At 44.4% G+C, this 15320-nt stretch overlaps 2 protein-coding genes across 5 annotated transcripts; one reads left to right on the top strand and one right to left on the bottom strand.

Moving 5' to 3' along the window:
- Positions 1-1135: 1135 nt before the first annotated feature.
- LOC112943659 (probable 2-ketogluconate reductase) lies at positions 1136-8057 on the bottom strand. 4 transcript variants are annotated; one of them, XM_026034888.1, is made up of 7 exons: positions 7652-8057; positions 7083-7311; positions 5014-5398; positions 3680-3851; positions 2694-2872; positions 1819-1915; positions 1136-1432 (listed from the first exon to the last, which is right to left on the bottom strand). In XM_026034888.1, exons 2-7 carry the CDS (start codon positions 7284-7286, stop codon positions 1276-1278), a joined length of 1194 nt encoding a protein of 397 aa, XP_025890673.1. In that variant the 5' UTR covers positions 7287-7311; positions 7652-8057; the 3' UTR covers positions 1136-1275. The 4 variants fall into 4 exon arrangements, with proteins under 4 accessions (XP_025890673.1, XP_025890676.1, XP_025890675.1 ...); XM_026034891.1 differs by lacking the exon at positions 7083-7311 and having other exon boundaries at positions 7652-8056; XM_026034890.1 differs by lacking the exon at positions 7652-8057 and having other exon boundaries at positions 7083-7634.
- A 653-nt stretch (positions 8058-8710) lies between these two features.
- TXNL4A (thioredoxin like 4A) lies at positions 8711-15288 on the top strand. The gene is made up of 4 exons (XM_026034893.1): positions 8711-8714; positions 8931-9105; positions 13835-13938; positions 14779-15288. Exons 2-4 carry the CDS (start codon positions 8953-8955, stop codon positions 14948-14950), a joined length of 429 nt encoding a protein of 142 aa, XP_025890678.1. The 5' UTR covers positions 8711-8714; positions 8931-8952; the 3' UTR covers positions 14951-15288.
- The last annotated feature ends 32 nt before the right edge of the window (positions 15289-15320 follow it).

A 15320-nucleotide genomic window follows, 5' to 3' on the forward strand; every position in this document is an offset into this window, starting at 1 on the left:
ATATAATAACAGCTTAGGCTTTTTTTTTCCCCTTAACAAGGAACTTAAATGTAAGCACTAGAATTAAAATGCTTTTATGCTTTTTTTTCCCTGCAAGAACCATTTACCATTTGTATGTAGCTCTCAGAGGGTCTATGAAATGGCAGCTCTTTTTAAAAAACAAACACACACACACATAACTATTTACGGCCGGCATCGATTTTCCTTCGGAATTTTGCAACAAGATTTTGCAGGGGTGAGTGGAGGTGATTGTGCAAGGGGTGAAGATCTTTGAATCCACTCTAGCAAGGCTTGATGTTATCTGGTTCACAGTATTTCAGTACTTGCATCCCATTTCAGTATTTGCATCTGAATGTCTAGCGCTCGGGCTCTCCTCATGTATTGTGTGAAATCTTCTTTTTATCAACCTTCTAAGAAGCCTGACCATATTGGAGAATAATGGAACAGCATCTTGCTTGAGAGATGAATCTTTCCTTGAGTCTTCTGACTTCACTGTTTGCTCAGACTCAGGAAAGAGTATGGAAGAAGTATGGAAGAGACAGGAAGGAGGCTGGCTTCAGACTGGGAAGTTAGCACTGGTCACTAACTTTGCTTTGGGCCATGCCTTCACTGATGTGCTTGCAGTGGTAGCCATTGCCTTGTTTCACCAAGATAAGGTTGGCCAATCAAGACAAAAGCAACGATTTTGTCTGCATAGAGAAACCAAATCCCTCTGAATTTACCTTGGTTTCTGTAGCGGAATCCTTCAAAAGAAAGGAAAATCAGTGATTGGCTTCACTTTGATTTAACCGTGTAGATGAAACTACGCTCTCCTTACAGTTGAAAACATTTTAGGCCCAAGATCATCTCAGTGAAGTCTGCTTTTCTTGAGTGTTTTGATATCAAGAGAGAATATTGCAACACCAGCTAAAAAGTGTTTTGGGATATAGCCAGATTTCTGCAAGTAATTAATGTTCAATCCACCTTTAATACCCATGAGTATTCACAAACTGCTGAGGGTGCTTCCTTGTCATTAGGTAGTAGCAAGTACCGGAAATAACACACAGGTATTAACTGAACAAACAAGAGCAAAACTGCTCACTCAAAAATCATTTATTTGAAACTTCTAATTTGTTCTTCTTTATTTTTTCAGAATTGGAAATGGCAATACAGGTTAAGCTCAGTGGGCCAACAGCTTTGCAATATCAGGACAACAAAAGCAGTGCAGGAACAGAGGTACTGTAGAAAATAGTGTTTTTCACAGACAAGAGATTTCGGGATGTCATCTGGTGCACATCACTTGGGGACCACTTCACTGGGAATGGGCTGACCATTGAGAACAGCCAGCATATTTGTTATTGCTTCCTCTGCCATCATATGGATGGCCTGGACTGTTGCAGTTCCAATGTGAGGGGTTATGATAATGTTATCTAATTTTAACAAAGGATGGTCTCTGTAAGAAACAAAAAGAAAAAAATAAATTACACATCAAACATTTAGGCTGCTGCTGTCACATGCTAGTTGGAAAGAAGTGAACCTCAGGAAACAGCAACTGCGTAATGAGGTAAAGGGGCCAGAGGCAGAGAATCTCCAGAGAGCTGTAAGAAGCTCCCTTACCCATTCCCTCTTTCTCTTGATGCCTTGCATGCCAGTCAGGTTGCCAAAGAGCTGACATAGGTGGGAAAAGGGTTTGCCATTTACTTATGCTTGTGCAAGACAAGTTGAGGTTTTACCTTAAGCAGTGAGAGGCACTCCTGATAAAGATCAGGATAATGAGCAGAATTTTACAGATAATTTTAATCATTTCAGACTAATAGCATGGGAAACAGCTGTGTCTACCTTGGAAGAGGCTCAGGGTATGTCACATCCAGAGCAGCCGCCCTAATAACCTTCTTCTGTAGAGCTTCTACCAATGCATCTTGATCAATAACTGCACCTGCATTGAAAAGATAATTTATTGCTGTCATCACAAGCTAACAAACACATTTTTAACCTAGTGGGTGGAGAAAGATCTAGTTCTAGAAAGCGTAACTAAAGAATTTACATTTGATAGAAAATGAAATGTCCTTAACCAAACTAAAGAGACATTCTATTCATTAATCTTTAATTAGAGGATGATCATAGTTCAGTGAATAGAACATGAGAAGTGAAACACTTAAGTCTATTCCTCATTTTGAAAACAATTTCTTAAATTACTGTAGGCAGATCATTTCAAAGCTCTTTGAGCTTTTCTAGTCTTTAATCTCTGCTTTGCTCTTGAAACTATAACCTTTTAGGTCTGCTCTGATATGCCTGTTTGGCATCAACAGATCTGTAATCCCATCTGAGGTTCCTTTTCCAGACAGCTGTTTCAATTGAGGCTTGTGCTTCTCCTTGTACCTTATTCATCACAGGTGATGAACAGCTAATAACTATTTCATGATAATGAGGTTACTTCTACTAAAGAAAGCTGTCATTAGGGTAAGGCTAAAGAGATGAAGGGCACCCTCTGGGCACCTCCAAATTCTGCTGGAGGTCCCTAGAAGCTTGTTTTCAAACTCTAGATTGGATGCTCTGTGTTAAGTCATTAATCTGTAGAGTGCCAGCTACTCTCGTGTGACTTATACAATATATAGGAAAAGGCCCCATCTGAGTGGGGGAGGGCAATGTCAACGCAAAGGGACAAAACACAACCTCAACTGCTGAGCCACACCAGTGCCTTCGGGCCATCCTACCTCGGCTGATGTTTATCAGAGTGGCCGTGGGCTTCATTAGCCCCAGCTCCCGTTTCCCAATCAGCTTGTGAGTCTCTGGGGACAGGTTGACCACCAGCACAACAAAGTCAGATTGCTGCAGCAAGTCGTCCATCTTCTCACAGTAGTGTGCACCAACTGCCTGCTCCTCTTCCCTTTTTCTGAGGGAAAAACACATCCCCAATTGACACAGCTACTTCAGCAATCACTCAGTCCTAAGAACTTAATACAGAGAGAGGCTTGAGGACAACATAAAGATGTACATAGGTGTGGATATACATAGGTGAAAAGGAGGAAGGGAAGGTGGGAGATGTGACAGAGGAATTAAGAGACATGAAGACTGGCAAGACCCTGGAAGCATCATGTAAATGTGAAAGCAAAGCAAGTGATATTAAGTATAGGAGGGTGAGGATGCTGTCAGCTCCTGTTCTTCCCCATGTCTGGCTGGGTCCTGTACACTCTTTTTGCTTGATGCACATGAGTTAGGACGTGGAGTTGAAAAGGAATGAAAGGGAAGTGAGGTCTGAGAGAACGGAGATACAAATGTGAGGAGCTCGGATCCCTGCCACGTGTGACAAGTGACCTGGCCAGGCAGGGCACGGGGGTGACAGGGCAGCCCAGCCGTGCAGCCAGAAGCCTGAGAGAAGAGGCTGGCAGGATAGGGGATACAGGAGAGGGCTCAAGGCCTGGACTGCCTGGGCTGCCTGACCAAACAGGCAAGCACCACTGCTGCTCCAGAGCTGCTAGGAGCTAAACAGGGAAGGGAAAGCTCAGAACAGTGACGGGGAGCTATACCCCAAAGACAGCAGTAGGGAACCAAAGCGAGGAGTGGAAGGCACGCTGGCATTCCTCATTTTCTTACAGCTGTCACATGAACAAGTACTTGGAAGCCTTGCAGGAACAGATGGGGTCTGTGATTTCTGCCACTGCACCTTCACCAACTACTCACAGGAAGCAAATGCTTTTACCTGCGGTTCCTGTTGTGGTAGAGAATCTTCATCTCAAAGGCTTTAGCCCTCTGAGCCACTTTGTAACCAATACTGCCCATTCCGATGATCCCCAGAGTAGCCCCGGTGACTTCAACTCCCAGCCAGTCAACAGCAAAATGCTCCGTGTCTGGAGAAATCGCAATCTGGCAGCCTGAATGTGAAAACAGTGGGGTGCAGGGGGGCAAACTGACTGTGAATTCAGGGCTGGCAATCATGGAAAAAAGTCTCTAACTATCATAAGCAGCAGTGTTCTGGGGCATTCCTTACCAAATACCTTATTTAGAGAGGACACATTTGGTTAGATAAGAGGGCTTAGATGTTGGTGCCATTCTCTGCAATAGGCAGACTGGGGTCAGTGACCCAGCGGGTTTTTCAAAATGTTTATTTTTGTGAGGAACAGGTCTTTGGGAAATTAATTCTTCCATACCTGTAATTGTCTCTCTGAGGTTTAAAAATGGTTTATTTGCCATTTAGCACCAAGTAGACATCTATTTCACTCTTTCGCTCGGGTAAAACTCATCATCTGTCTCAAACATCAGCCCAAATCTGCACCACTCCTTGCGCAGGGGTGAAGGATTTGGAAAGGCCGCCCAGGCAGTCTTTCACTGTGGGACACTGTAAGAGATTTTTGTAAAAAGAGCTCGAGGTCCAGTGAGACAGTGGGAACAGCAGGAAGACCTCAGGGGAAAGAGGTGTTACTTCATGCTCAGGGATGGAGCAGTGGTGGCAGAAACGGTGTGAGGCCCAGCCCAGAGAGACAATTACTGGTGACAGTCTCTACTGACACCTTCCTTCCCCTGAAAGGCACTGTGTAGCAAGGGCAGGTGCGGAAAGGATCCACTTGGGAGGGAACATGCTCATATTGATGGTCCAATCCATAGAGCTTGGATTAATTTTATCAAAAGGATCATCAAATGGTACTATTCTCTAAATAAACACCATTAATTTAGCTGATTTTTTTTCATAAGCAGGAAAGAATGAATTTATCTCTTTCCCACAACTATAAAAAGCTTGCCCAGCAGGCAGACAGTTGACAGTTACACCCCAGACATTACTCCAAATGGGGTATTTCAAATGCTTAATCTAGACAAAGGCCTTTCTATTGTCACCACTGTGGGGTGACACTTCATGAAAAGAAGTGAGGCATCTGAGAAAAGGCCAGAGAAGCACAGCCCTCTGAGAATGGAGTCCTCAGACCTCTCTTCCCTGCAAAAACATCCCAAAGATCCATTTAAGCAGATCATCTGTGTCATAAAAAATATGGGATATGCCAAATTAGTACCTAAGATCCAGGAAAAAAAATAAAACATTACCTTCCACCAGTCTTCTGGCAGACGCCAGCATCAAGGCCATTCCTATGTCTGCTGTTGAGTCAGCAACGGCTTGTGGGGTGTTGGTCACCTTTACCCCAAAGCTAGAAATCATTTTCACGTCCAAGTGATCCACTCCGACCCCGGAGTTGGCAATTACCTTTAAATTAGGCAGGCTTTCCAAGAGCTCTCGGTCAATAGTTGGCCTGCACTCAAACACGAAAACAGACTGGATTTTTTTGCTCATTTCTTTTTTGTTTGCAAGAAATTCCTTCATGGTGATAAGGCAGAAGTGTTTCTTCAGAAGCGCTACATGGTTTGCCAGCACCCCTTGAGTTCCTCCTATATCCAGAATCAAAACACCCGGCAACTCCTGTTCTGCCATGACCTGTAACGATAGGGAGCAAGAGAAATACTCCAGTCTTCAGGAGAACATCCTTGAAGGAATGCTACTAGTTATCATTTAAATTCACATCTATAAAACTTAAATTCAGGGGTCTCAATACAGCTCTTAAGGATACAGAGTAAATCCACAGTCACTTTATCTTTCCAGTATCTTCAGTACATGCTGGATCAGGCTCTAATATCAAGCAATATCCATCCCATTAAGTCAAAATCCAGTTTAAGTCCTACAAAGCATAGTTCTCAAGTGGTTTCATTTTAGTTCTGAATTCATATTGATTTCATTACTATCTGGCTGGTTCTCAGTCTCCTTTTTTTCTTTTTTAATATATATCTATAAACAGTGGTATGAAGCAGAGTCTGATATAAAGTTGCCTTAAGTTTCTTGACTTTTGATTAAATCAAAATCTTGATTTTGATTTGAAGCAGCACGCTGATTAATTCTGGGCACAAAGTGCTCGGCAGAAACTTCTTGCTGCCCTGAATGTCTCTCACAAACGTGCAGAATTAACCAGCCATTCAGACCTGACATACTACAAAATGTTACCAAAGCAGATTACACATTTCGGATGAGGTGGGTTATCCCCTCGTCCTGAGCAAACCCAGCCTTACCTCAACTGCATCACTTAAAGAATTACAGCCCCTACACTAGCAATACTGCTTAATTTCTGGCTTTGTACTGGCGTTGATGTGCACTTCTGCCTCAGCTGCCGTCTGCTATTGCTCCCTGGCTAGGATGGGTCTCGGTGCGGCAGCGTCTGCCGCTCATCCCAAGCAGTTTATCTGGGAATAGCAGCTGGTTCCGAACAACAAACACAGCAGTGCAACGAACAACGCAGCCTCATACAAAACGCAGACAAACAAACCAAAAGATCTAATTATTTCTTCCCAAGGGAAGTTTTTTGAATGCTGCCAGCCTCATATGGCTGGAAAAAAAAATAGGCAAAATTTCTCAGTCAGTATTTCATAAAGTATCTCGCAAAATGACCTTCTAAGGATAAATCAAAATCATCCTCCAGAATTAACCATGAGCAGAATAAAGGGCAAAATTTAATGTCCGTCTTACTGCAAGGGCAGTGTCCAACTTCTCGAGGAGCGCAACCGGATGACACTGCTGCTGTTTATTCCGACCGGGTGGCAACTACACTTGCAGTGTTGGGTGAAGGATGGAAACCTGTCTGGGTGCCAGATACCACCAGCCTGCAGCAGACACCAGGGGGGCCGCACTGCGTTACAGCATTTGCAAAGTTTTGTCACCACTTGCTCCTTCACTACAACAGCCACCCGAGAAGGCCAGAGCCATTTATTTTAAACAACATTTATTTTAAAAGCTCTTTCTGAATTTCCCAAGCCAGATGGTGACTCGTGGGGAAGCTCCCGTGCAACACACTGAAGGCTGATTTGGGTTTCAGCCAGCCAGGCTGTACATTAAAACAAGGTAGTCACATATAAACTCCCATCTCAGCAGCACAGGGACACTGAGTGCATCACAGTTTCAGCTGCTTTTTGATGTGCGTGTTAATTATTAATAGATTGCAGTTCTCGTTCAAAGACTGGGCTTCTTTTAGCACCAAGTGCAATGAGTGTTTTAAAAAAAAGGTACTGATAGCAGTAAAGTAAAAGCAATAAAAGAAATCTTGTGCCGGGCAGGGGTCTCTCCAGATACTAACCTTGGTCTGAGGGACATGTAAGGCTCTTCCTCCAGCACTACTCGGGCCTGTGCTGTAGCGCTGCCTGCAATCCACATTCCTCCTCTTTTGACACTGACGCACATGAGAAGTAAGAGCTGGATGAACGAATTTGCAAGGCAAACGGGGCTGGCCACCCATCAAGTGGAGAGATTGTAACAGACCAAACGCTCTGCCCCTGAACATAATTTTTTTTCGGATATCAGGTGTCCTGTTGAATGTGTTAAATGTAACAGCTGTTAAGGAGATGACAGCTTTGGTTTTGGACTAGTAATCTGCAGCACTGCTGCCTCTCTTAACTCTTTCTAGAGCTGTGCTCATTTTCTGTCTGCACAAAATGGCTTTCATTGATGTATACACACAGAACGATGCATATTGAAATAACGTGTGTATATTCTGGTCCTTCAACACCGCAGGGACAACAAAGGTCAGACAACAGAGCTGTGCTAGCGTCAGTGTCCCTGTCTTCCCAAGCTTCCTCGCCACTTTTGCGGATCTTGACTCCCTGCTTTCAGACGCGTGGGCTGCCACTGCTGCATCCCCAGGCTTACCTCGGCGACAGCAAAACAAGGGATTCCTCCTGGCTCTGTTTCCAATTGAGGCTAAGAGTGTGAGTTATCCAGAGTCAATCTCGCCCACCACCAATCTGACAGCGGAAGAAAGCGAGTCCCCGGGAGCGCGGCGCGAGGATCAGTGTGGACGGGCGGCCCGGGAAGGCCGCGCTGCTCCCGCTGCGATCCCAGCCGTGCCCCGCTCCGCCACGCGGCAGCACGGCCCGCCAGCCCTGCGGGGGAGGGATAATTCTTTTCCAGGGAGCTCTGGCGTTTCCGCGGCCACGCTACGTGCGGGAAGGCCCCGTGCCGCGGCAGGGCCCGTCCCCAGCGGCCTCGCTCGAGCCGGGGGCGATCCCGTTCCTTTCAGTCAGAAGCGCTGCAGCTCCCGGCGCCCGCCTCCCGCACGGGAACCTTTGAAACGGGCTCAAGCGCGCGCCTGCCAACGGGCGGGCCGGCGACGCCCCCTCAGCGGCCAACTGCATCCCGCAGCCCAGCGACGGCGACGCCAGCGCCGGCGGCAACGGCTGCTGCGCGAGCCCAGGGCCGGGGCCCGCGGGAACGGCCGCCCGGCTGCTCCCGCCCGCGGCAACGGCCGCCCGCGCGCGCGCCCCTCGCCGCCTTGGTACGGCCCGAGGTGGAGCCTCCCCCCCGCCCCTTGGGGGACTTGGTACGCGCCAACGGCTCCCGGCCCGCTAATCAGGGCGGAAGCTCGGTTGGCTCCGCCCCCTTTCCGGCGTCGCGCCTGGCGGATTTCGTCACTTCCGTTCCGTGCGCAGCGGTGCGGTTGTTGTCCGTTTGCCGAGCGAAGGAGGCCCCAGGGGTGCGGAGCGGGGGGAGGGGGGGAACGGGAGGCGGCGCGGAGAAGGTTCTGGAAGGGGTTCGGGAGCGGGGCGGCGCGGAGAAGGTTCTGGAAGGGGTTCGGGAGCGGGGCGGCGCGGAGAAGGTTCTGGAAGGGGTTCGGGAGGGGGGCGGCGCGGAGAAGGTTCTGGAAGGGGTTCGGGAGGGGCGCGGCGCGGAGAAGGTTCTGGAAGGGGTTCGGGAGGGGCGCAGCACGGAGAAGGTTCTGGAAGGGGTTCGGGAGTGGCGCGGCGCGGAGAAGGTTCTGGAAGGGGTTCGGGAGTGGCGCGGCACGGAGAAGGTTCTGGAAGGGGGTCGGGAGGGGCGCGGCGCGGAGAAGGTTCTGGAAGGGGTTCGGGAGGGGCGCGGCGCGGCCGTCGGCGGGTGGCGCTTGGGCCGGGCCGTGTTTCAGGCGCCGGCGCTCGCTGTGCCCCCGCAGGCCCGCCTGCCCGCCCGCCGCCATGTCGTACATGCTGCCGCACCTGCACAATGGCTGGCAGGTGGACCAGGCCATCCTGTCGGAGGAGGACCGCGTGGTGGTGATCCGCTTCGGGCACGACTGGGACCCCACCTGCATGAAGATGGATGAAGTGCTCTACAGCATCGCCGAGAAGGTGCGCGGGCGGTTCTGCGCCGGGGGCAGCAGCAACGCTGCTCCCTTCGCCTCCCCTAAAATCTATCGGCCGCCCAGTTTGCTGTGTTTAATGGGGCAAAAAGAGGCCACGTGTCCTGAAGGCCGCATCCCTGCTCCCTAATAAGGCCTCGTTCAGTGACGACAGGCTGGCATTCGAGCAGAAACACGGGCTGGGTAACAGGGATGCTGTGGTTCTAGGTAATGAGGCACTAGCAGCTTACCCCTGGAGGAGCAGTAGCTTCGGATTCGCCTTTGATTGATCTAAAAAGCTTTTTCCACATGGATACTGAAAAATGGTGAGGATCAAAAAAGTGCAGGAAGCTGCTGATCAACAGTGATACTTTCATGATAAATGAGCGCTCTTCTGTTGAGTTCCATGGAATGAATTAAGTTTTAGGACATACTGAGGCAAACCCTGAAGTTTTTTCAGATGGAAACAGTGCCTTCTAACAACTGGTCGCTCACTTTAGATAGGTACACACTGAACAAGGATTGGTCTCTGTTAGCACACCCAGCTAGAATCAGCTATAATTCACTTTTTTATGTCCTTGATGAGGTTGCTGTTGGATGATGAAGTTGACAGCTATTCTTTGAACCACATAGAAAAGGAAGCCAAAAACCTGAGCCACAAATGTTAATATTTAAGCTTAGGCAAGAGAAGGAGTTAGGTGTCCTCATGTAAAGCTGTGTGCTAGTTATGTAATCATAACTAGGTGTGCAGTTGTGTTCATGGTTCTTTCTCTTTTAGTGGAATTTTTAAGGAAAGAAGCTTCTCTTTCATATCCCTATGTTTAAAGACCTCTACCTCTAGTCGTAGGTTAAAATGTAATAGGATATAATAGGATACAGGAAGAACTGCCATGGTATGGTGTAATTTGGTCATTTTATAAAGGTGGGAGTTTCTTATCGTCAGATACAGTTAGTACCTACTCTTGGCGGCGTGTTTGGCAATTTGACAGACATATTGGCACTTAAGGGTGAATGGGGGAAGAAAGAACAAGATAACTTTTTATTTAAAAATCTCCCTCTGCAGAAATGGCAAATTAAAGAGGGAGATCCTTCCTCATCCTCTTGCTTACAAGCCATGTTTGGATCTCGCAGCTGTTTAAAAGAGTGAGTAAAAGTTCCAATTGTACAGGTGCTTATAGTAGAGAATAAAACAGAATGCTAGCGTACTGTAACTGCATGCTACATTTGAAGAAATGTAGCTTTGATTTATATTTGGTATCACGGTGTGTTATTTTTTAAATCTGCAGTATATTTTTGAGTAGCGGTGGTGTTATTTATCTGTACTTCATAATATGAAAATAGGATTTTTTTGGTATTGTTTGGAGAAAGAGAAACTGGAACAACATACAAAAATACAAAGTGCATAGATTTCACTGATATTTACTTAATTTTAATCTACTTTTTTCCTTGTTTTACATGAGTGAAGGAAACAGGATTTCACTCGGTTTCACAAGAAATTATAGCTGTAAAATGTCTTTGTTTAAAATCATACTAAAGAAAAGCCTACGAACTGAGTTGTGCAAAGATTCTCTGAAGCACTTTCTTTATAAAAATGCTTTTTAAAAATTGCATTTTACAATAAGCCTATCCAGTGAAACATGCAGCTTTGACTGCTAAATTTATATAGTACCTTTTTTTTCCAGAAATACTTGTTTTTAGTAGTATTTTAAAACCACAATTTGTTGAGAACTGAATAATGTAAATCAGATGACCTGTCTTCAAGCCAGGTCACTTTGAACAGGTTGTAGAGGGTCAATGCTGGTTTAGGGAGGATCATTCCAATATATTGCAGTTACTTAATGATAATCAGAAGTGTGAATAGCTGTGCCTGACGCAAACATTAGTTATTCCTCTTTGCCTTTCTGTTAAGATCACAAGATAGATGAGAGGAAGAGAACGGAGTGAAGTGGTCTGTAGAAAATATGTTGGTATTGTGGTCGCTGATGTTTATAATTGAAGTTGAGCAAAGCTTTCATTTACTCCTGTCCAGAGTTTTCAAGCTTGTTAACCTCCAGCATTGCCTTTGGCAGGATGTCATCTTTCTCTTCAGCCCTATAAATGTAACACCTGAATTGCAATAGCACAGTCAGATTGGCGTGGGGAGTGAACGTTGGTAGAATAAACCTTCAGCTTGGTGCTACTGTGCAGTCTCTTTCAGTTCACCGATACCAGCCTGCTAGGCTGCTTCAGCTTGGATAAATTACTGCAAAAAAAAAAAAAAAAATTCTAAATTACTGTATCTTTCACCTGTGATTTCCATGTCCATAAGACAGCTAAATGTTAGAAACATCATCTAGGAACAGGTGAGGAAGGTCAGAAGGAGGCATTTTTGGATCTCTTTCCAGATTTGCTTGAAAGTTTTCTATATGCACCCTGGGTTGCTCTTTGCCATAAGCTAATACAGGGTCCTGAGACTAATTTCAGAAGGAGTGGAAGTTTTAGCACACTTGCTTACCTTCACTAGAGATGTAAGGAAACTCCCTGTGATTATTAATATTCTTCATCATCCTTGTGGTATTTTGAATATCTTTTTGTCAGGTTCATGTTCCAGCAATTTTCCAGAATGATATTGTTTATTAAGAGTAGAGGAGGGAGAACTTTGGAGGAGAAGTGTTCTTTATTCTATCTAATACGTTATTTTTTTCCCTTACCTCTGTTTTCCCATTTTTCAGCTAAGTATGATCTTTACAAGACAGAATTTATGGAATGTGTGTATTAAGTTCAACTTTAGTACTAAGGAACTTGCAGACCTCTCTGCTTTCTTGTCCTGATTCAGTTTAAAAATTGGTACTTACCAAAACAGATACAGTTCTGTAAGTTATTAAAATACTGGCCTGCAACTATGGCCAGGCAAAAATATACTTGTGTTCTCTGTGTATACCTCTTGAATAGCGTAGCCTAGTCTGTGAAGTTGCAGCCAAAACTAAAGCCTTGACTTTATAAGCAGGCTTATAAAGTCTTGAAAGTTGTGGGGTTTGGTGTGTGTGTTCCCCCCGCACTCCTATTTTTCCCCCATGGTCAACAGCAGCTATGCTGGCCTAGTCAAGCGGAGGAGGCTTTGAATTGAACAGTACATCAAGTCAGTTTTTTGGAAATAAATGCTTTGAGGTGTTAGTATCTTGTTTGTGTTCCTGTTGAAAGTGTTTTTAATTTTCAGGAGTTGGGGAAGCAGGATCTTGTCCAAAAGGAGGTATTAACCAGTATTTTTCTTCAGAAAGGCATTTACTTACTCCAACAGATTTACTGTATTCACTGTTTGTTAAGAGATGTGGCATTCAGAAACAATTTTGAATAAGCTTGTATTATTATGTGTTCAGCTTCTTAAAATGTCATACTTGGGTTTTGCATTGTCTGGGTATAAAAGCTTCAGCTTACATTAACAACCTCCTTAGCGTTAGAATTGTACTATGCACAGAACCACAGGGTAGTTGAGGCTGGAAGGGACCTCAAGAGCTCATCTAGTCCAACCGCGCCCTGTCCAGCAGGGACACCCAGAGCACGGGGCACAGGGCGGCATCCAGGCGGGTTTGGAAGATCTGCGGAGAAGGAGACTCCACAACCTCCCTGGGCAGCCTGTGCCAGGGCTCTGGCACCCTCTCAGGAAAGAAGTTCTTCCTCATGTGGAGATATAACTGTCCGTGTTTCAACTTAGGTCCATTGTCCCTTGTTCTATGTAACAGGCTTCCTCAGAGTTGTTTTTAAGTCTTGATCAGAGATCCCTGTATCACATCCCAGGTTACACTTTAATTTTTTTTGTCTCCTCTGAGATGGCAGAGAAGCTTTTTGACTATGGGGATACAATTTTGAGCAGACAGCTCCGGGTGATGGATTCATGCTCCAGGTATGGGGAGAGAATGAGCTTTGGTTTGTCTCTGTAGCCTTGGTATGGATCAGCTCTTCCCATGCCAGGTCAGGTCCAGGGCTGCTTGAACTACTTTGCCTCAAACCAAGCTTGAGCTAGACAAGCCTGGTGGATTCAAGCTGGCTCTGCATAAAGCCAGCTCGGGTGCTCTGTTCTTCTTGGGCCCAGTGTTGAGTCTGGGATGGTTTGTGCTCCTGCAGCCAGCAGAGCTGTTCAATACCGGGCAGAGTTGCTCTGCGGGGCTTGTCCAAGGTGATGCTGAAATAAAATGCTTCTTGGTGAGAAGTCTGACAGGTCTGAAATGGCCACTGAAGAGTAGATGCATGACCACTGCCATTATTTTTATTTAACCAGCTTCATTTAAAAAAAAGTAGTTAAAAGGAAAAAAAGACACATAGAGGAAGGCACAAGGAAGGCCCTTCTAGCCTATGAGCTTTCATGAGTGAACAAGTGGCTGACAATGGAGGCAAAAAGTGTCATCCAGCTCCCACAGAGCATTTACTCTACTTGTTTGGAACTGTGCATGTTATTGCAGTGTCTCAGTTGTCTGCAAAGGGCACTTGTTTCCCTAAATGTAGATGTGTTTTGTTTAGCATAGTTACTTCCTGGTTGATACTAGATGCAAAATTGGCGTCTTGCCTGTATTTAAATGGATTTTCCACATTAATGGTTTTTTTCCGGATCGAAGAGTGGCAAGCCTATTTATCATGATTTCATGTGTTAATGTTTTGCAAAGTAAACATTGCAATAACAAAAGCCTATGTCTTTTAATCAGTAATGTGAATAACCAAAGACTTGGTAATATGTATTACTTTATTTCCTGTTTTCTTCTGTTTAGGTAAAAAACTTTGCTGTTATTTATCTTGTGGACATCACCGAAGTACCAGACTTCAACAAGATGTATGAGTTGTACGATCCCTGTACGGTCATGTTTTTCTTCAGGTACGTAATCATTCTGGAAGAAAATTCATTTGAATGTGTTTGGGTGTTTTTGTGCGTCAGATGCAATGTCTCACTAGAACCATATTTCCTTTCTGAATACATACCAGCATATTGATATTTACATTGATGTTATTCTAGAATAAATTGATTGGAATGTAAATGGAGATACTTTGTTTTCCAGTTAGTCTAGTAACTTCATTTTGATAAGACATTAATACTTGTGTCACTTCCTAAGCCATGATTGCCTGCAGTCCAAGCAAATCAAAATAGTGCATCTATAAAATATTTTTTATGAAATTTAATTACTGAGTAGAGGTGATATGAATGTACATTTACTATTTTAGTACAAAATAGTGAAAATGAAAACTTTGTACTCAACCATTTTTTTCCATAGTTATAAATCTGAAATTCTCGGCAGACATTGCTGCAGGAGCATGGCCCTCAAGCTTGTCAAACTTGCTTTAAAGGTCGATCCTAAGTATCTCAAAGGCATCTCCTTGGAGATGAAATGGACTACTGGCAGTCCTGGAAATATCTCTGCAGAGGTAGATGGCAGTAAGAAAGAAATGAAAACTTCGGAGAATACAGCACAGAGGATAATAGTGCTGAGTAATGATGTTGATGCAGAGCTTGTTCTAGCTTCAGAAATAGTCAATACCGAAGTAAATACTTTCGTCTTGGGCTTACTTGAAATTCTGTTTGTGTTCTGAAGGCATTTATCTATTTATTTATTTAATTTATTTCCTACAAATCATGGGTGGGGAAAAGAGTTTAGCTTTCATGCCCTGAAATATAATAGCATATTAACCTGTCTTTTTTTTTTTCTCTCTCCCATTAAAGGAACAAACACATCATGATTGATTTAGGCACAGGTAATAACAACAAGATCAACTGGGCGATGGAAGATAAGCAAGAGATGATTGACATTATAGAAACTGTTTATAGAGGAGCCCGCAAAGGTCGAGGTTTGGTAGTATCACCAAAAGATTATTCCACTAAATACAGATATTGATGTTTTCTTAGTATTTTCTTTTTTTTAACCCACATTCACTTCATTTTTTCTTTGTGTATGTGTGTACATATTATGTATATATTTAAAAAAAACTACAATTTTGTGAGCGTAGTTGGCATTATTTAAAAACTTTGAATTCTGTTTGAAATAGTAGAAGACATGAAACCTGGAAATGCCCAATTGAGAATACTGTAGCTGCATTTTATAAAATTAGGACTTGACTCTGTCCACTATGATGTATTTTTTTACATGAAAAGCCTATTTGCAGAAAAACACTTCAACTGTATTTATCTGCTTTTGTTATGCAGATATCGGGGACGATTGTATTACAGCTTTTTTTAAAGTAATAAAATGTGTTCCCTTATTTTTC

Source organism: Nothoprocta perdicaria, unplaced genomic scaffold (genome assembly GCF_003342845.1).
Source record: "Nothoprocta perdicaria isolate Ctin4 unplaced genomic scaffold, notPer1 scaffold_151, whole genome shotgun sequence".
In the NCBI taxonomy this organism is placed as follows: domain Eukaryota; kingdom Metazoa; phylum Chordata; class Aves; order Tinamiformes; family Tinamidae; genus Nothoprocta; species Nothoprocta perdicaria.